General features: G+C 28.6%; 1 protein-coding gene across 2 annotated transcripts in view; it reads right to left on the bottom strand.

Moving 5' to 3' along the window:
• LOC100871528 (uncharacterized) overlaps positions 1 to 12540 on the bottom strand; it is a 40980-nt gene extending 28440 nt beyond the window's left edge. The window contains exons 1-4 of one of the 2 annotated variants that reach the window (XM_031915086.2): positions 11803 to 12240; positions 3027 to 3239; positions 2704 to 2742; positions 1764 to 1998 (exon numbers count right to left, since the gene is read on the bottom strand). In XM_031915086.2, coding sequence (XP_031770946.1) covers positions 1764 to 1998; positions 2704 to 2742; positions 3027 to 3239; positions 11803 to 11990 — 675 coding nt within the window. In that variant the 5' untranslated portion in view covers positions 11991 to 12240. Of the gene's footprint in view, positions 1 to 1763; positions 1999 to 2703; positions 2743 to 3026; positions 3240 to 11802 lie in introns of both variants that reach the window. The other variant, XM_003691578.4, reaches the window with a different exon arrangement.
• Positions 12541 to 22171: the final 9631 nt, after the last annotated feature.

Raw genomic sequence — 22171 nt, 5'->3', positions numbered from 1 at the left:
GTTTTTTTCTAAGAAAAATATTTTATTTTATTCTCTTCTTTTTTTTTTTTTTTGCTATATGAATTTTTAGAAATTTCTTAAAAATCAAAAGATAAATGAACGACAGATGGCTGATAAAGTTTGTAAAAAAAAATAAACATTTCTATATGTATTTTACAGTTTTAACGATTGTAGTTTCTTTATGTCACGATATTTTTTTTTTAATATGATTATAACATTATATATCAAGGTTCAAGGATTTTGTAAGGTTCTCCAATTGTTGAAAGAAGTTCTTTGCATTATATTCTGGAAAAAGGAGGTCATCGTTTGTTGACTGAATCCTCGCAACTCTTTTTAATTGCCATATTTAATCCGACAATATTTGGAAAAATTTCATTATCCGATAGAGATTCAAGACGGATGAATACTCGTCTCGAAGATTAAATATTAATTTATAAATACGAACTTCGGAGACGATCGTCAATTAAAATTAATTGTAATTGCAATAATGCAATGTAGCAATTTACCACGTTAATGAAATATTTTTCTCTCATCTCGTAGAAAACGATTTAAATAATTCCAAAATCAACAACACACGAATTAACGAAATCTTTTATCTACGAACGATAGGAAATTATTCGCCCATAACAATTCAGAAACATCGATTAAATACAACAATTAAAATGTAATAATTTATTATTAAAATTATGCGTGATATTCGTCTCACGAAATATATAAACCCACGAAACAATTCGAGGCGTGTTTATCGAAATTTCACACGAATATAACCGCGCGTTAATTTCCACTTTACTCGATTTCAATCGTTGAAGTAGCACGTATCGCTCCCTCGTTTCGAATAAGTGAGGAACGTAATAATTGATTTCACCGCCTGTTTTAATAAATGTCCACGATGACTTGGTGCGCGTAACATATTCCTGAAGGATATAACGGATATTTTTCGTTCCCCGGTGGCAACAGAATCGGAAATTAATGGGGCCGGAAACGTTATTGATCTTGTTGCTGACGCGTAGCGATCTATTGTTAATGAAAAAAAAAAAAAAAAAAAAGCAGCTTGGTCCATTCTTTTCCACGGTACGGATGAAAATTTGCCAACTTAAAGGGGATCGTTCGAGCTTAAGACGGCTATTCAAACAGCGAAATTGAAAGGAAGGATTTGTCTCGGATTTCTCGAATTTGTACACGATATTGCACAATAGTTATTCGTTTAAATGAATTTTAAACATCGGCCTCGAATCAAAGCTCTGTCGAAGCTTTTTTTCCAAGAAATTTTTTTCTTCGATATATTAACTCTTTCCTATACGTGATGCATGTTACGATTTTTGCTTTAGAATAAACGTGTGTTATTTTAAAGGCACTTTTATACATTACAAGCAACGACAAATTATCTCATCACTCATCTGGTATTGCGATATTATTTATTTCCTTCTTACTTTTTCTCTCAAAATCTTTTTTATCCATTGATAAAAATTGTTAATTGTTAAAGAGTTAATATTTATTTCCGCAACATTATTGTTATTACCTTAAAAATTCGTAAAATTCGTAAAAACAAGTTTTCATCGTAATTCATCCCCACTGCTCCAATCCAAAAACGTCCATCGAAACTTTCCCAGAAATTGGAAATTTCCTAAACGTTACGAACGTTAAACGGCTGTCAATATTCGAAACGTGGAGAAATTAATTGCTCGTGCAACATAATATCGTATAATATTCTCTGGAGAATTAATAGAGACACGGACGGGTGAATAATGAAAACACTCTCTCACCTTGTGTCGAGGAACCGCTGGCATACTGCTCGTTCTTCCACGATACTGTCTTGGCCCTGGACCTCGAGATCCCGTTGGACCAGCAGGGCTGGTTGGGCTTGGACCTCCTGGACTCGCTCCTGGACTCAAATGAGACGAGGCAGACACTGCTCCAGGGCTTATTGCCGGAGTTCTGGTGGGACTTCTCGGCGAGGGCGATAAATGACCCCAAGGGCCGGTTTCCGCTTGCAGAAACCTATTGTTGGGATGAGAGGAATTTAGAATCGTATATTACGCTTGGGTTTCGATGTTACACGTGGAACGAGCTGCATTAACGGTGCATACGACATTCGTATATGTCGGGCGGCCAGGTCAGAGATTTTCATCTTTTTCTCTTTTAATGGAAATGGAAAATGAGTTGTTAATAAGTTGTGAGGAATCGTTTGGTGATGGAAATGATATTTTATTTAAAGAAATAATAATGTATTGTGACGATTTTTTTTTTTTAATCGAAATGATAACTGTTAATTTGAATAGGTTGATATTGTTTTGGGAAGAGTTGGATTCCGTTTTGAAGGAAGTTATTATTATTACTATAGCTGCTACTCGAGATTTTTATTACAAATATTTAAAATATGAATATTAATGTTCGATTTTACATTACAACGTGATTCTACTTCGATTCGATTGTTGTTATTCTAAATAAGCAGATAGGATATAAATAATATAAATTTACCACATGCGAATCTTTTTAAAAATTAAAATAATAACTCGTTTTTACTAAGATATCTAATAACAACAAAGAGCTATAACGAATAATTCGAAGCATAATAATTTGAAACTTTTTCAAAATTAAGAATAATTATTCTAATTATTTGAATGATAGGAAATATACTACTGTATAAAAAATCCTGTATTAAAAAAACAAAACTGGGTAGAAGTAGTATTTAACAAACTTAACTGTATGATACTGTTGTTTAAAAAAGGCCCAACCAATTTCCTTTAAAAAAGAAAATAAAGAATATTATTCGAAAACACAAATGTTTACACGTTCGCTACCAATGATATTAGTTTCGAATCCACAACAAAATTAGCAAAAGATTCGGCACAAATCATTGTAGAACTAGAATGAACATTATTTGCAATAATATCGAAACGCACACAGTAGTAAACGTGTATATATTAACATCTAAATAAAATTTCCTATCAGACAATAACAAAAAGAGAGAGAGAGAGAGAGAGAGAGAAAATTAAAAACGGACAATATCGATATCAAAAGCTTACCTGTGCAAGTCTGGTGTTGGTCTGGCGACTGCTATGCTTGAACTACGACGTCTCGAGGTGGTCGGTGATTTCGGACCATCCACGCTCGAGTGTCCTTGGGATCCTGTCAAAGAGGTACGGTGCAGGCGAACCTCGACCTCGCTGCTCCTCCTCTGGAATGCCCTTTTGCTCCATCGTCTGCTCTTCGAGTCGGTGTTCGATGCCTCCTGCTTTCTGAAAGTACCGTCTTCTGTTAGCATAAAACGTAATTGGACCTTTATTTTTGCCGCTGGAGGGAAGAGGGGGGGGGGAATTGTTTCGAACAGGTCAAGTGATTTTCGACGTCTTTTCGCTCGTGAAAAATAGGGAGAGCTTACTTGGCCAGATCTCTGGCCGAGATAAGTTCGTTTCTCTCTCGGTAGATGTTCAGATAGTATAAAGGGTAGGAACATCTTAAGTAAGGGTTTAAGGTAGAAGGATTAAATTTCGTTGGTGTTATTTATTTGGCTAGTCTCACGCGTGAAATTAGTGGTTTAATCATTGTTCTCTTTGTGGATCTTTTCTGTGATAAGATTGCTTGTTTCTTCTGAGTGTTTATGATTGAGAGATTAAAGTTGATGTTCGTTGTTGTTAGAAGGTATTAAGATATAAATATGAAATTATTTTCGTATTATTTTGTTTTAATTTTATTTTTGATATCGAAGAATTGTTTTCTTTAAAATTGTTAACTTTGATTTGCCATTTTTTTTTTTTTTTTAGATTTAATGGTTAATAACATGCGATCTTACGTTTTATCACGTTATATTATGCACGAGAGTTAATATTTCCTAATGAAAGATTTTTTAATCCTGAAGAATAATTTGATTTATTGTGAAATAATTCAAAAAAATATATATATATATATGCAGGTTTTATGTATTTTCTATATAGCTTCACGTATGTTTATATCAATGTTCTCAATATCGTTTAACGTTTTTTTTATTCTTTATCAGCTATTGTTTGTGAGAGTGATATTCCATACCGATTATTGATATTCCATGAATCACCGAGTTTTATATTATTAAATTTGAATGATTCAAATCGGAAGAAATAATGCAAACTTAATATAAACTATATTTTTCGTCGTATAATATTCTGCTAGTTCTTTTTTTTTAAAATTAATAACAAATTGGAATAACAATAAAAATATCTACGATTCTATTTTAATAAAATTTCTTGCTCGTCTTTATTTCAATTATTTATTTCATGCTTCCTTCAAAATAACCTGTAACCTTTCATCCAGTCAAATTATTCAATAATTAATGAACTATGACATACAAATAATATAAGCGTATTATTTAGTTACTTTTTATGTGTATTTATGTCACTGTCTTAATAAAATATTTATTGATAGATCAATGTACAGTTGAAAATATCTGATAGAGATAATTTATTTCTAAAAAAAAAAAAAATGTTGCCAAATAAAAATTTCATTTTATAAAAGATTAAAAATATACAGGATTATTAATATATTCATACACGTTCGAGTGATCGATTCTGAAGATCAACTTTTGTATTTGTATTTTAGCTTCTAGAACAATCTACAGCAAAGATGTCCCACGAATACATTACATCCCCTATCAAAGCCATAAAACAATTTTAATTTAACTTCGTGTTGGCAACTAATAGAATGGCCTCAAGAACTTAAGTCTTTAAAAGTAGAAGCATAAAAAGAGGAGGAAAAAGATAAAATAGAAGAAATTAATTGTAGAGAAGAAATCAAACTAAACTTGATAAAAAATTGCGAGAGAAAAAAGTATGAATAAATATTTTTTCTTCGAAACACTAATAAAGAATACAAATATACAAGTATTTCTGACAAAGATAAAATAATTAAATTAAAAGCTAGAATCGTTTACAAGTGATCTATATTTCAACATATTTCATATTTATACGAAAAGATACGCGAAATAAAATATACGTAAAATTTTATTTCTAAAATAAAAGTAACAAGCCAAAAACTCGAAATAATTGATCACCTTCGTTTTATTCCAAATAAAATGTGCTCAAACTCGTCACGCGATTAATTAACACACGCTTAAATCATTCGATAGGGATCCTTGGCCGACTTAGCCAATTAAATTAGCGGTGTCACGCTGGATAATTTACTATTTCATCCTATTTCGTCCATATCCCCAACATTTATCTGTCATGTATCAGGCATAAAATCGCTTTAAATCCCGAATCTGACAGTCTTCCGCTCAAAATGGCTTCCATTCCGCATGAAAGACAGTCGCTCGTGGCAAGTATCGCACACTTGTACGAATTCGAAGACACACGTGAGGAAGGAAGCTGGAACGAGACGCACGAGACGCCACAGAAATGTGATTTCACGATTCTAATGTTCTGCATAGCGTGGTCTATTTTTTAACGCAATTGTTCCATTTGTTACAATTGTTTCGCAATTCCACGTGGAACGATTCCGTACATGAAATGTTCATAATAACGTGTGAAAGAATTATTTTGAAACTAAATCGATTTATGAATATTTTATTCGAATCGAGAGGTATTTATGAAGAATTTATCTCGATATTTCATTTTTGAGATATCGATAATGAACAATTTATTTACTTTTGAGAAGAATTTTGATTTAGATACAGCTTCTTTTCTAGATTTTCAATTTCAAATGATCAATTTTCAATTGCAAAACGAATTTTACAGTATCTTATAATAAATTTAATGTTGTTGTATAAACAATTTTTTGTTTGACATATATATAGAATAGATAATTTTTCTATTTTCGCAAAAATAAATTAACACTGTTTCAGAAATCTTTGTGTTCTGTGAGGGATCTTTTTCGAGAAAATTGAACTTTTGAAAAATTGTAACTATCGTACTGTTGCGCGAGATTCACGGAAATTGCATTTTTCGTCTTAGTCTGTTGCAATTTCCTACGAGAACTATTTTCTTTATTTTGTAACAGATACGTGCTTAACTGATATTGTTCCAGTCGAATTATTTTCTTTTCTCTCGTTTAATTTTAACGAGATTGAAAAAATGCATATAATTCAACATTGCGTTCTTTTCGAAATGTTGTAATTCAAAAATCACGTTTAATTTAATTAATCATGTAAAATATTGCACGTACATAATTGTTTCGAATTATCAAGAAAATAATTCTATTAAAATTATTTACACGTGAGGACAATTCGAAAACGATAAAGATTCAACACAAATAAAATAAAGATTTAATAATTTCTCGCAAAAATTACGGAAAAAGAATTAAAAATTAATCTTTCATCGATCGAAATTCATCATGCGCAATTTTTTTATCAGTACAAATTTCTTACAAATTCGCTACAAATTAATTTAAATTACGAGACAAAAGATATAATTTGATATTAAAAGAAAAGAAGAGTGGAAAGATAATTATAAGAAGAAAGAATCAATAATTGCAGCATTATTGCCACTTCGTTCTTCGATTCGTTCGAACGAGCTGGAATAAAAATCTAGATAGTGAGTCATCGTTATTAGTTACCCTTTTGAAGGAGGAGACTTATTAAAACTTCGACGATACTTATTCTTTTAGGAATGGAGAAGAGGACACAACCGGCGCGTGTAAATCAGCTATGAAAGAAAATTAAATTTCTTCTCTGTTAGTCACTAATACATCCATTTTCTCTTCAACCAACTGTTAATATTTCTCTCTCTCTCTCTCTCTCTCTCTCTCTCTCTCTCTCTCTCTCTTTCTTTTTTAATCGTTAACGAGCAACGAATGGTCGAGTGGAATTTCTCGAAATGCGCGAGAACATCGACCTTCATCGACTGATTCCACACGTTCCCTTTTCTGCCCTTTAAATTGATGAAACATATCGAAGCGTATCCAAGTATCGATTATACGTACAATACACGAGAATAAAAATTTTTAAATAAACTTTTCACTAGGCGTATTTTCGAAAATTACATTTAATTTCAATGAATAGATTAATTTTAATTTTTGGAGTTGCAAAAAGCAAGAAGAAAAGTTGGCATGCAGAGATACTAGTCGATGTTTATTTAAATTATAAAAAATATAATTTTACGAAGAGAGAGATGAAGATAGAGACGGGAGTGATGAATATTTCTGTGTATCAAATTACAAAGTTTTCCATTGAACGTATCTTCTTTTCAAATAATATAATAAAAATATTTTCAGAAACTATATTTTGAAAAGTTAACGTGGGACGATAGATATTTTACGATTTAGATCAATCACTGCCAATTTAAACAATTACGCCTTACAATTTAAATAAGGAACTATAAATTGTCAATTCATAAGTAGTGAATAGTAGAATTTAATATGATTATAATACACCTTGTGTACTATAGTTACACAACGCGAACCAGGATGAACAAAGCAAGCGTGTCAGTTGCAACACAGAGAATTGCATATTACCTTGACGAGTTTGTTTCACGAGCCTGTGTATACAATAATATCATTCGACTAGTTAATCCCTTAATCATCAAATACCATAATATCAGTCGTACAACAATTGTGAATTATCTTGTCAATCACGAGAATAAAGATATTTTCAAATTCTGAATTAAACGAAAGCGGATGCTTTGTCTACTCGATATTGTCGTTTGAATGATATCAAATGTATGCATGATGGTATGCACTAACTAGTATGCATAATGCATGGATGACAGAGTATTTGAGATATAAACAATGGCAAATGGTAGCTTACTATGCATTGGTTGTGATATCTCGATCGTCATGGTTGATTGAATTAGTTCTTTCCAAAATTATATTTATTATGCAAATTTAGATCAAGATGTATTTGTTAATTCAATTATTATGCATATTATAATCGAAGAATTTTTCGAGTAAGTTATTTATATCTAGGAGTGGAATAAAATTGGAAAAAATTTTATTCACAGTCTTAGGAATTATTTTTATGAAGGAATTTTATCGATAAATTTATTTTTAGTATAAATATTTTGCGTTGTTGTTATAGCACGCAAGAAAAATTATGCGTTTATTGTTGATTTATTGCGACGCATAACAAGCTTAGAAAATTTCACGAAGAAAATATAATTATTAATTATCTATTCAAGATCTATTATTGAAATGTCACAGTCGTTAAAAATTACATAATGCATAATGATGATTCAATATTTAACGAACGTGACATAATATCTTCAAGTTCTAAATTTAATCAGAGTAAAAATACACTCTTGGTCGTTAGAGGATAATATTAAAAGTTATTACATTTTTAAATTTACATAAACATAACTTTATATTAATATCTCATAAGTAATCTCATAAGTAAAATATTTTTCAGAAAAGTTCCTCGAAAAATTGTGTTTTATATTAGAAAACAATCTAAAAATATTATTTGACAAGATAAAAATAAATGTTGATGTTGAAAATTTATAAATAAAAAAAATTCAAATTAAGTAATTCAAAATAAACTAAATAATAATTCTTCCAGCATTATGCTATAATATATTGTAATATTGTATAGATTTGATAAAATTACTCAATATTAATTTTAATATAAATATTCCGATATTATAATTGGAAACAAATTGAAAAAAATTTTACTCAAGATTGTTCACTATGAATAAAGCTTTTCTTATAGAAAATTCACTACTCTCTGAAATCTTGGCACAAAGAACTAGCCAGACCATATAAAAAATTCACCTTGGCATCTGCTAAGCAAATAGGATATTTCAGGAAATAGTTTCAACGTCATGTTCCCTTTGATACTGTACGACTTTTATATATATATATATATATATGTATTTATAAAAGACTTTTTCATAGAATACATAATTTAAAAGTTATACAGAATGGACAAATATGATTCATCTCATATACAAGAAACAATGTCTTTGAGCTACAAAGTTAAAACTATTCTTCTTATATAGAGAAAGAAAAAAAAAATAGAAGAGTTTTTCAAGGAGGAATAAAAAATTCATGTAATCAACTATCTAATCTTTAAACTTCATCCTGAAAAATATAAAAGTTTCTCATATCTGTTAAGAAAATCTTTATGGATTCTATAATGAATGGAGTGATTTAAATCTGTTATAAGAGTGGAGCAAATTTATTTATATCAACTTTAGAAAAGTTCAACTTTTAATTTAAAAATAATTACTTTTTTCAGAAAAATTTATTGATTTATTGTTGTTTTATTAATCTAAAAATATTTTCTTTTATATGCAAGATAAAATTTGTTAAAATTACATCATCATCTACATTTAGTTTATATGATATCGAATTCTTGCATCACAATTTACACAACAAACTTCTCAAATATTATAATAACAGAAAGTTTCAGATTATTTTTCTATCAGTTTTTACGATCGAATAAATCAGATCTGAAGCGTCAAATTCAATTTTATCGTCTTTCGTTCATGCATTTGCATGCATCCTATTAAGGATGGAGTAGAAATAAATTTACTGCGATACTTAGACACAATACGTTTGTAATTAGATCGATTTAATCGGATCTTCTGTTTCGCACTTATCGTTCAACAATTCTGACTCAATCGAGAAACCATTCCATTTAAATTCCATTTCTGCATTATTTCTCGTGAAACTTTATTTCTTCCTTGACATTTTTCAATTTTACTTCTTGCCATTGTATATTTATTGTAAAAACAAAATATAAGACAATCCAAACTTAAACAATCCATTTAATAAATTTTTATATACAAGCGAATAAAAGATCAATTACATAATTTATAATTTCACAAAAAGATCACAAAAATCTTCATATGCTGTTGTACAAAAAAATTCACGTATTTTGAAAAATTTAATTTTAAAATTTGTGTCCTTATTGTCTTTATTTGATGAAATGTCTCGAATAAAATTCAACTTCTTCACAATTTGGAGCGATTTCAATTTGAACTTTAGATTATCTTTGTTTCGTATTTTTCATTGTTATCGTATATGTTGTGTTTCATTATTACTGCAAAATTGTATCGTGTAGAGGAAATTTCGATCTACAAGGTCTGAAGAGAGAATTGGAAAACGAATTTGAAGAGTGACAGAACTTGGTTCGTTAGGTTCTGTCGATTTTTAGATTGGTTTTTATGCCACGCATCAACCTCGACAGGATGTTTAACCTTTTCGAGATTGACGAGCCAATACGGTCTGAGATAATTTTTTAAAGAATCATTGATATTAAAATTTTTCATTTCTTTTTATTTTACAGAAAGAAATAAGGAAAAAAAAAATACAAATGATTTTCTTATACTTGAGGTTATTAAAAGAGAAGAAATAGATATGTTACAATCCTTCTATTACGTTTGTAAAGATTTGCTAAGAATTATTTAATGTATTCTTTTAAATCTAGTTCAAAAATTCATTCAATGTTTTACAAAAATTTCGATTCTAATAAAATTTAATACAAAGAAATTAAATATATTAATTTAAAGATAGAAAAGTGAAATAAGACAATTTTTTTAAACAATAATCTCTCATCTAAAAAAAAATTTTAAATATTTAGATTTTTGTTTGTTCTAAAGTAAAATAAAAAAATAAATAAATAAATAAAAAACAAAAGATTCGATCGAGACGAATGTAATATAGAAAAAAAAAAAATATAAAATCTGTAATATTTTAGAAATTTTAAAATAATTGATATTGGAGGATATATAGAATGATATTGCTGCTTATAGGTTTATGAACTATATGGCTGATTGACAATCCCCATAAATCCTCATACGTGATCTATCAAACTTGTATTGGTTAACAGCTAAATAGGACGAAACACTTGAGCTTATCAATAAAGCTTGTTACGTGGAAAACGTGAGTAATTTTTCTTTACCTCGAAGTAATTTATTAAAGCTATTTTTATTGTATGGATTGTATGGATGAAATATATCTTAACTTATTAATATCATAGAGTATAATATTGTAAAATTTATAGCATGTTATTTTTTAAATGGATTATCCATTACTTAGTTGTACAGGGTATTCGAAGGAAGAATATAAAGCCTTACAACACATAAAAAAATGATTCATCCATTGGAGATTATAAAATCAATTTTCAAAGGAATTGATTAAATTTTATATATTTTTTTTTCTTTATGCTTTAATATAATTGGAATTATAATTATACTATTTATTACTTACGTTATATTATAATTGTGATGTAAAATATTGAAGAAATAATTAAATCAAGTTACAATAATCAATAAAAATACGTGTATAAAATAAAATAGACAAGATTCACATTTCTCGTATGTCAATGATAATTAAATGTAACATTTTAAATATCACTTCTTGTGAAAGAGAAAATAAAATTCTACATCCTACTATTATTCTCTTTTAATTTAAATAATATTATAATCTTTGTAATCTCATTTACTTTTATTTATAGAAATTTGGAATCAATTTTAAGTTTCAATTTGTATAACCACTTTTTAGTCCTTTTAATTAGCATCATAATTCTTTGAAGCTATTATATAATTCTGCTTTTCAATATCTATCTTGTGTTTTATTATCGTAATAATAAATCGCAATAAGACACCTACACATTGTTACGATTTAAACTCTTAATTAAATTCTATTAAGAAAATCGAGAAAATCAAATTAAAATCACCAACGACAATTAATTTGCGAATGCTCGAACGAAAATTTAAATGAAAAATAATACAAAACAAGGCAGTCATTTTAATTCAACAAATCAAACGAAACATTCTATTTTGCATAAATAAATTCTTCGATTCTTTCTCTCTTCTAAAATATAAATTTTGCATAAAAATTTGCATTTGCGTCTTGCATAACGATAATCACATGACAGTTCAAGACGAGAATATTCACCTGGGTATTAACTTATCCTCGAGCATGCTTGGCAAATCGTCGGAATCTTCGTTGAGGGCGGCAAAGAAATCTTGAAACTTATCCGGGAAACTGCTTGGCGGGCAACTGTTCATGGAAATTCTATCAAGAAGCTCCGTGGAATTTTTCTCGACGGTCTCATGATGTTCTGACACGGTTGACGTTGCCATATAGTAAATCACCTAGTCTAGAAATCAGTCTAACCGCGTAAAAAATTTAACTAGCCTCGAATTGTCGAAATCTCCTTCTCGTTGTCTCATCCATTCGTAATCACAAAACTTCACCGAATCTTTGAAACTTCGAACAATTTCACGAAACTTCTCCAATAAATAATTTTCAAAAACAACGATAATCTTCGAATAATTCACAATATCCAAATTTTTAAAATCCACAAATTGTTTGAAATGAAATTGAATAATCACAATATTCAAGTTTTCCAAAATAATTAGCTCCTCCTTAATGAAATTCAATCACAATATTCAAATTTTTCAAGGCCATGGAATTACATCCGTCTTCAGATCCTCTTCAGATCGTCTTCAGAGAAATCGAAAAATTACTTATCCTCCAATGATCACAATATTTTCCACGAAATTATTAGATCGTCTTCGAAGAAATGGGAGAGAATTATTCTTCCAATTAAGCTATAAGAAGAGACAAAGGATGCAGCATTGTTTCTCACGTGGGTGGAGAACAATAAACAAGAAATTCCAACGAAATTCTTCTCATCGTTTCTAACGATTCGCTCGTCGAGCCAGGGTTCGAGGATGCACAAAATACGCGACGAGATAAAACGTACGTTGTGTGAAAGAGAAGTCACGATTTTTTTTTCGAGAGAAAGAGAAAGAGCGACGATCGTTCCGCTCCTTACAAAGACCTGATGAAAACTGAAGCTCGCATGGTTGTTGCGCCTCGTTCTAGCCTCGCTAAGTGCACGAGGCTTGCGCAAACGTGACTCACCCTGAAAGCTCCCTCGAAACGATGATAACTAGGTAAAAATGATCACGCGGCCTGCAAATGTTTCTTATTTTCGTGTGTTTGAATGCGTTTGAATTGTGAGAGGAAACAGAGTCAAAAATAATCCAGGAATTATAATATTGTGAATAATTAAAAATTTGTAATCGTTATCGCAAATTTTTAACGTACAGAATATTCACGTTGTTTCAGCCTTCAATGTTTTTTTTTTCGTTTTTTTTTTTGAAAGTGGTATATTTTAGAAAAAAATAAAAGAGAAAAGGTTTCGATATTTTTGTATCTATACACGGATATATACGGTGGGTGTATATATTTTGAATATAGAGAGTGTTCATGTTATTAGCCTGTTTTTAATTTGATATGTTTTAGAAAAACTGTCTAATGATCAGAGAAAGAAATTTTAAAAATAGATAGTGTTTACGAAATAGTGTTACGATAGAGCTTTTTTCAAATGTCTCATATTTCTTTTTATATTTTATTATAGCGGATACTGAAAAGAATTCAAGGATTATATGATAATCGAAGAAAATAAGGTGTAATGGCAGGGTTAACAGGGAGAAAATAGGCATGTAGAGTGTTTCTTATAGATACGTACCTCTTAAGGGATCAGTGGAAAACGATACAAGGGAAGCTGAGAGTTTGGATAACTCTCGTTTCAAGAGATCGAGCACTTCTTCTTTTCCTCTTTCGTTTCATTATAAATAGAACGCTTCGCGTGGAAGATAGAATTCATTGAGGACTAAATTGATCGATGCTTTAACATTGGTCTTTCTGAATGAATACTTTTTGAAGGGAAAATCCTTTTTTCTTCTCGTTTTTTCAAGATTCAGAAGTTGATGTTCAGATTAAGGAGTAGAATCATAGGCAAATCGATCCTTTGCAACTAAAATTTTGTTTGTTTGTTGGAGGAAAAACAAATTATTATCGATTGCAATTTTTTGCTTCGGTGTAAAACTTCAGGTTATCTAATTTTTTGTAAAAAAAAAAAAAATAATAGTTATATTTTCTTTTTTAAAAAATAATAAAATTATATCATAAATTAAGCTTAACGAAATGATGATAAAATAATTTCAAAGAAAGATAGTATTGAAATTATTCAAATTTACGATTGAAACAATTTACATTAATTCGAAAAAATTAAAATTGATTTTATCGATCGATTAAATTTATTTTAAATCGGTAATTATTAATATCATCACTTGTTAGCTTTTAATTAAAATTTTATTCCATGTATACATACATAATACGATACGATATTATATTGAATACACTTTGTTTATAATTAAATTGATTTATAGCTCGAATAATTTGACGAAGAGAATTTTAATCATTAATAGTTGATTAAGTTGGTAATTAAATAAATCTATTGAAAATTAAATAGCTATTATAATCGTATAATTACACAAAACAATTGAATTAAACAAACGTTTAATTATTTAACCACTAATTATAAAATATATAATTAAATTGACCAACATTTTAAAATCAACAATTAATATCAATAAATTCTCCATTTATATCAAAATAGAGAAAATTTTTCTATAAGAGCGAAAAGAAGAATGGCGAATTTCAAATTTGCCCGAATATAATAAGAATAATGATGGATCTGTTACTGCGTGAATTTATAAGACGATCTAAGATCAAATTTTTACAAAATCTAGACTCACACGCCATCTTACATTTTCACGCAACGATTATTTGTAAAATATTCTTTGTTTTATTTCGCTCCATCGCCTCGCTTATAGTTCTTCATTCTTTATGGATGAGAATATTTTGTACACGATATATCTTGTTGTCTCTCCAATTATTGTTTCAGCTTTTTCGCTTTCTTATCTCGAAACAGAATGCAAATTGTTAAGAGAGTGTTAGCTCGGCTACACGGAGTTAATCTTAGCTGCCAAGATGTTATTCAGCAAAGATCGATAGTGATCAATCAGTCGAAAGAGGAAGAATTTCGAAAAGATGGAGATAAGGAAATAAAAAGAAAAGATAAAAAGATGAAGAGGTATCTTATGATTTCGAGATTGATCTCGAAAATTAAGAAGGAAGGATCTTTATGGAGAGACAGAATAAATCTTCGAATAAAATTTCTCGTGACGGTATTCGTGATTATGTAAACGGCGGATATTGTTACTTCTTCGATCGAGATTAAACAGAGGAAGACCGGAAATATCGTTTTACTTTTGATAAGATAATATATTTCGTTAATGAGCCAATATTACTAAGACGATTTTTAAAATTGCATTTTTGATTATGATTCGTTTTGACAAAATATGCAAAATAAAGAATAATTGTATGTTTTGAATATCGATCAAAGACATTCCACGAATATATCAACATCCTATATTTACATATACTGCAATGTGTACGAACGAAATATAGAATCCTCTTTCTTGGAAATATAATTAATAATTATATTAATCTTTTCCAATAATTCTTAAGAAAAAAATTTGAATCTATTATTTCTATCTGAATTAGTAAAATTATACCATGACTTTAATATTCAACAAATAATAAGGAGAACCTTTGAAGAATCTAAGATATTACAAATTGTAGAAATATGTTATTGGTCGATCGGTCTCCTTGTTTTTCTCAAGGATTACAACGAGTACAACTCTTTATAAAAAAAAAAAAAAAAAAAACAGTGTCAAATTTCTCCCTTAAGTCCATAAATCGAGCTCACCATCGGCTCAACATCATCTTTGTGTCAGCAGCGCAAAGTGAAGCCCGATAAAAAAGGGTTGACGACGAGGCACGACAAGGAGGATTATAAGAGGAGGTAAGGAAGAACCGGGAAAGACTTATTCATAGATCAGTGGCCCTTTCGAGAGTTCGACTTTGGAGAAAGAGACCCGCTTTCAAGACAATGGAATCCTATCTTTAGACTTCACTTAACATGTCGAAAGAGAAAGTGTGTCAGCGACACCTACCCCGATGGAGATAGCGAGAGGATCGAAAAACTATCAGGATCGTTTTCTTTTATTTTTAATTAATCATCTATAAACAGAATTTGAAAATGAAAATAAAGTGGAAAGTGCGATATTGGCTATATCGTTCCACTTCGAATGAGATCAGAAACTATTGTGATATTACTATGATTATTGTGAATAATTACTATGATTAGATTGATTGTAAGTACTTGGTACTTGTGTGAAAATATATATAAAATAATATTTCAGTGACGTATAAGAGAAATAATTATTTAAACGTTTTATACGTGGAATTAATTTTGCATGCAAGAATTAATTTAAAGTATATTTATTAATTAATTGATTATCAAATGAGGTAATTTTTCATTTTATTTTTTTATTTAGATATTTATTGGAGAAAATTTTTTCATAATTCATGGTTTTATTATGTGAACTAACATATATATACTTTCGAGCCTGTAAATTTCAAATATTGGCAAGGAAAGTATTCAAGCATTTTATTTGATAAATTTAAATATTCCTTTTCTTTTAAGTATTTTACTCACCAGCTTCTTATACATATTTAAATTTATAGTCATACCAGTTCTAAAATTTTACTACTCTGTTATTGCTCTTTGGAGAATAAACTTATATATACAGATAAAAGCTTATAAACCGTAAATTATAATTATATTTAAGAAAGAAATTTAATAAAAAAGAAATGACCTGCAGTAAAAAATTATTTTTTTAAACAAAATTTTAATATTTTTTCAAAAATATACTCTTATTTTAAATATAATTAAAATATTTTATTTTCACAACAATATGTTTGAATATAAAATATTTTCTAATATTCCAATTCAATAATTGCATTGTATATTACAATTTTTAAAATTTTTTCGTATTTACATATCAAACACGATATCACAACACGATATTAGAGAATCCGATATAAATGTTTTCAAATGGATCAAACACTGTGCACATACATTAAACAGAACTTTCAATATGTATAACAAGGTGTCTGAAGTATTTGAATAATGGGAGTTTGACTATGAGAGATTCTATTGTACATGCAATGTCAAATGATATGAATCTACACCGTAGTGATAATTAACTGTAAAGCTGAACAATACAATCATCTCATACAGCTTCGTATATCAAACGATGGCATTGAATGTTACAACCTTGGTGTATTCGACATGGATTGTTTGCACCATGAATTGACAATGAAATTAACAATTGATTTCGACATGGATCAATTGAATTGATTATAAAAAGAAATATAATTTTTAATATAATCTAAAAATTGAATATTCTAAAAATTGGGTATTTTATATTACAGAATTTGAAAGAAGAGAGAAATAAAAAATAAAAATTTATTTTACGAAGAATAATAACAAGTAAAACTTGGAAAAATATAATTAAAATAATTGAATACTTTATTTCGTGTTACAATTAACACAAAATTTTTATCATTTTATTTAAATAATGAAATTTCTTTTGTATTTCCTATTTCATTATTTACTTATTTATTTTTAATTTAATTAATTTTAACATCATCGAGTGCAATAATTATTTATTCTATTAATAATAACTAATCACATAGTAAAATATTATTATTAACTTGTAGGTAGTCGCTTCTACACGAATAAATTAGGGGAAACTAATTAGAGGACTTCTAATTAGTCGTATTTGTCGTTACGTTGCTTTGTAAATCCCGAATCGTTCCTGATATCGTTTAATAGTAAATTTCAAGATTTACCTTTGATTAATATGGTAGAGTGATGTTTCATTCAAAGTTTAAATTTTGTATCAACAATTAGACTTTGCTCTGTCAATTTTGTTGAGCAACAGCTTTTAAACATTAACAGATATATTATATTAAATTAAATAGATAAACTTCACGCAAGAAATCCTAATTATATCATACAGCAAGACATTTGTATAGAAAATTATTAAGAAGTATTTTTAAATACTCATATTCTGCAATTATGTCAATCTTATTCATACAAATTTATCCTGTCCTAATATAAATAAATATAATCGAAACGGACTAATTAAAAGTAAATAAAAAAAATATTTTTTTATTCTTTTGAATATGAATTAAAAATTTTTACTCATTTTACATTTAAGAGCAAAACTTGATTAATGACACATGAAAAATGTATCACAAAATGAGAGAAACAAAAAAAGTAAATCAATAATCGGTTGAACGAGATAAAAGTGATAATTCAGTGAATAAAAGAACAAATAATTAGCACTGGTCCTCTAATTTCCTCATTTTTCTTAATTCTTCATCAAGCTATCTATCCCTATCTGGAGGATATAAATAAATTTGCAATCTTATTCAATTCCATCACCTGATATACAATAACTGATAAATCAAGATAGAATGGAACTAATAGAAGAAGAAAACGTAATAACCGATAATAATGGATAAGAAGATGAAATAAGAAGTTTTATCGAATAGTAACAAATAGGGTTGAACGAGGAAATTGCTCATTCATTATCAAAGTGGATTTCCGGAAACGAAATTATTTCATTCCAATTGCCTACCGACGATATCAGCAGGGGTATTGTGTGCCTACGTATATACGAAATTTTCCTGTTATTAATTTATCGTTACGAGAGTGACAGAAGGCGACCGAGGACCGTGAAGGATCGATAACCGTTATCGCGGTTGTTACCATGGATACATCAAAAGCTCGTTCGTTAACGCTTGAAAATGATTAAGACAAGCTCGCTTAATAAAATTCGCCGATCGATTCGAAAAAAGTTTGATTCGAGATGTTCGGTGGATCTTGGCGTTTCGAGCTACAGAAGGCTTATCAAGGTATTGGAACATTATCTTGAAGGGAAATTGATTTAATTAAAAATTAATCCTGATTTTCTTGAAATTTTGTGTATACGCAAGGAAAATCTTGTTTGAAGGGGTTGAAATTCATCCTCCAAGATTCAATTTTTGTTTCACGTTTTTTTCACGTTTCAGAATAGAATTTTGATAAGATTTGAGAAAATTTTTTAGAAATATTGGTTTGGAGATTAGAAAAATTCCTTGGCTTGTTACAAGATTTTATCTAAAAATCCTTTTGAAATTTTTCAATTTTTAAAATGTATATTTATGTATATCGAATAAAAATAATCAAATAGTTTCTAGTTCGCTCTGATCGGATAATTCACCATGGAGAAACCTTGATATAATTATTATTATCGCGTATTAAATCCATTTTATTGTTTCATCTTTGTTTGCACACGTTATAAATCTTTCTTGAAACACCGATAGCCGATCCCACAATGACGCACAATTTAATAAATATTAAAAAATTTCTCATGTTCAGAATATTTGCGTATCTATTATCAGACATTTATCTGATTCCTGTCGGAACCACTAAAACCTTCGTTTCCGCTTGGTTCAAATACTTGGTGTTCGTTCACTCGATCGAATCGAAATAAGCGCGCATCCATCGTTGCAATCAAATCGCATATAAACAGTGAGAAATTCGTGAAACGAGAAATATTTTGTGAAAAGTCAAAGTGAATCGAAGGGATGAAAAAAAAGACTATATTTTTATTATTATTATTTTCGAAATTTACGAGAGAAATTTTTTTATCTGTCCAATTCGAACGATGAATTTAAATCATCACGAATCACAATATAGTGAATTATTTGTTTTATTAAGATCGAAGATTTGATTGGTGAAAGTTTTTGAAAATTAAATCGTGATATAAGAGGACAGATATATGAACATTTTGAGAAAGAATAAGAATGATATTAATTGAATGTTCAATTTTTGTTTGATTAATCTATCAAATTATTTAACACGTATATTTAATAAATAGAATATAAATAAGAATAATAATATATAATTAATAATTTGAGAATATAAAATATTTTCTTTATTCGGTAAAATTTCAAATTTATCTTTTATCGAAGAGCATTAACAATTCGTAAGAATTTCTCTATTTTACACTATCGTTTCATATAAAACAGAATCTTAAAATATCTTTCTTAAAATATAAGCTTTTTCAAGTTAAGATAAGAATGTTTTATCCCGTTTTAAGAAAAAGAAAAAGTTCGTTTAATCACAATTAAACGAGAAAGATGTTCAATTCCTAGTTAGATACGATTCTACCTACCTCGTTTTGTTTTCCACCTGGCCTTTCTTTTATTTACAAGATCTTTTATTTATAATTTTCTTTTTGTACTACTTGTATTCTTTTCGTTATTAACTACCATTTTCTCGATATTGCAGAGAATGTCTTAAAAGTTCTCCTGCTATCTAATCCAACGAGAAATAAAAATAATGATAACTTCCCACGCTACGAATTTCAGCGAACAAATGATAGTAATTTGTAAAAGGCAAGTATTTGCAATGATTTGTTTAACTATCGTAGCGTGAAATGGTGAAAAATATTTATCGTGTTTTATACAGAGGGCATACAAGAAAAAAGTTATTTTCATACGCGTCGGAAAATACAAGGGAAATATTTTTAAAATAATTTTACCTTTTTTTGAAATTAATTGAGATAACAAAAGTTCTCTTAAATTATATAAACTTTTATATTTCGTAGTTTGAATATATTTGAATGAATTTCAATAATTTTTAAATGCATAAATCTTGCTATTTCATAAAATAAGTAATATGATTATATTTATTTGATATTTAACTTTTGCATTTTCAATATTATTATCGTTTTCATTTTATTATCTTTAAACAAATTTTCTACATTCTATCAATTTTTCTTTGTCTAAAGTAGTTTCAATAATTTAATTATTATAAACGATTAATTTTTTAAAATCATTTATGAAAGATCATTATTTTATGCAAAAACATCTAATTTCAATCTTTTGAACGTTTTAAATTTAAGTTTCTATACTTTGAAGTTATATTTGATTTATATTAAGGGGATAGCAATGATCATTTTATAAAAATTCATTTATATTATTCTAGAATTAACGATTTTATGTCATTGATAGATCAACGAGCCATGGGATAATTTTCGACGACATCAGTCTATGGGTAGTGGAACCAACTCTTCACAGTATAATCGTGTATAGCGTTGCGATTCCTATAGTCTCGGTCCTCGGGATCATTGGAAATGTTTTAATTCTCTGCGTTCTCTCTGACGAGAATTTCAAGGAATCGATATTCACATACTTGAGAGGTCAGATCTAGTTTCTAATCAGATGAAAAATCACTAAAATCGAATTATTTCGCTTCCCTTCATCCACTTTCAAATTTATCTTTAACAAGTCGTATGTAAAAGCGATCGTTTTCGCTTTATTGGAATCGTTTATTCGATTCGTATTGTCTTTGTCGAGAAAGTATGTTTTTCCAATCATTTTGCGATTTGAATGTTTGTTGAAACATCGAAGATGAAAATTTTGATTAATCTATATTTTATCGTTTCATTGTTCAATATTTTTTTATGATTGGTAAATTTTTCACTATAGATTACAAAAAATTTAATGATTTTTATTATAAATATTACAACGTTTTAAAAATTATTTAATCAAAGTGTATCGAAACATATTTTTTCCAGAGTTATTAAATATTATTAAATTTCATAAAAATCGACAATTTATAATTATATATAATTTTTTGTTAGTTTCATATTTATTTATTTAAAATATATATTATTGGCAAGAAAAAAAGAAAAAACATAATTGAAGATTGGATTTAAATGATTTTAAATTGAAATTTCCACGTGGTTTAAATTTGACCCAGTTTTCACAAACAAAATTAATTCTGAAATCGATAATTAAATCGTATACTTTTGTCACGATTTAAAAGGAGATTAATTAAATTTTCGATATTTGTAAAATTACATTACACGTCTTATAAATTTTGAAATATTAAACGAACACTTTTAAAGCGAAGAAAACACTTTCCAAAGTCGACATGTGGATGAAATTTTTCTAAAATTATGAAAATTAAGAAAAAGTAACGATTGTTTACCCGACAAACATTGTGAATGGAGAATAAAATTTAATTACACCTTTTACAGTTTTTGCCGCATCCGATCTCGTCACTTGTTCCATGCTCGTGTTTTCCGGTTTAGCAAGAGGTGTCTTTTGGTGTAAAAACGGATGGTTGGAGTTTGACGCGTTTGTCTATTTACCTGTTGCCTCCGTTTCATCCAACGTCACAGTTTGGGCCACCGTGTGTGTTACTATCGACAGGCTGGCCATTGTTTTTAGGTAATCGACAACTAAAAATTCCCAAATAATTAATAGATTAAAAATGAAATTGATGATTCATCAATTAAATACAATTATTCTTCTCTGCCATAACTTTGTAACTCTTCTCGACACTCAACAGTGTTATCATCGATATTTATTCGTGTTTCGTAACCATCTAAGACGCGAGATCTCGTAATTTTACTTTTTCTTGCCTTCTTCTCAAAACTTATAATTACTTGCAAACTCGATCGTCCTAAACGTTAATCATCGCTATTCACCTTTT

The sequence above is a fragment of the Apis florea genome, unplaced genomic scaffold (genome assembly GCF_048593485.1).
Source record: "Apis florea isolate Af1SG1 unplaced genomic scaffold, ASM4859348v1 contig_3193_pilon, whole genome shotgun sequence".
Taxonomy (NCBI): Eukaryota; Metazoa; Arthropoda; class Insecta; order Hymenoptera; family Apidae; genus Apis; species Apis florea.
The sequence above is the reverse complement of the archived record's forward strand: the minus strand, read 5'-3'. Positions and strand labels throughout refer to the sequence as shown.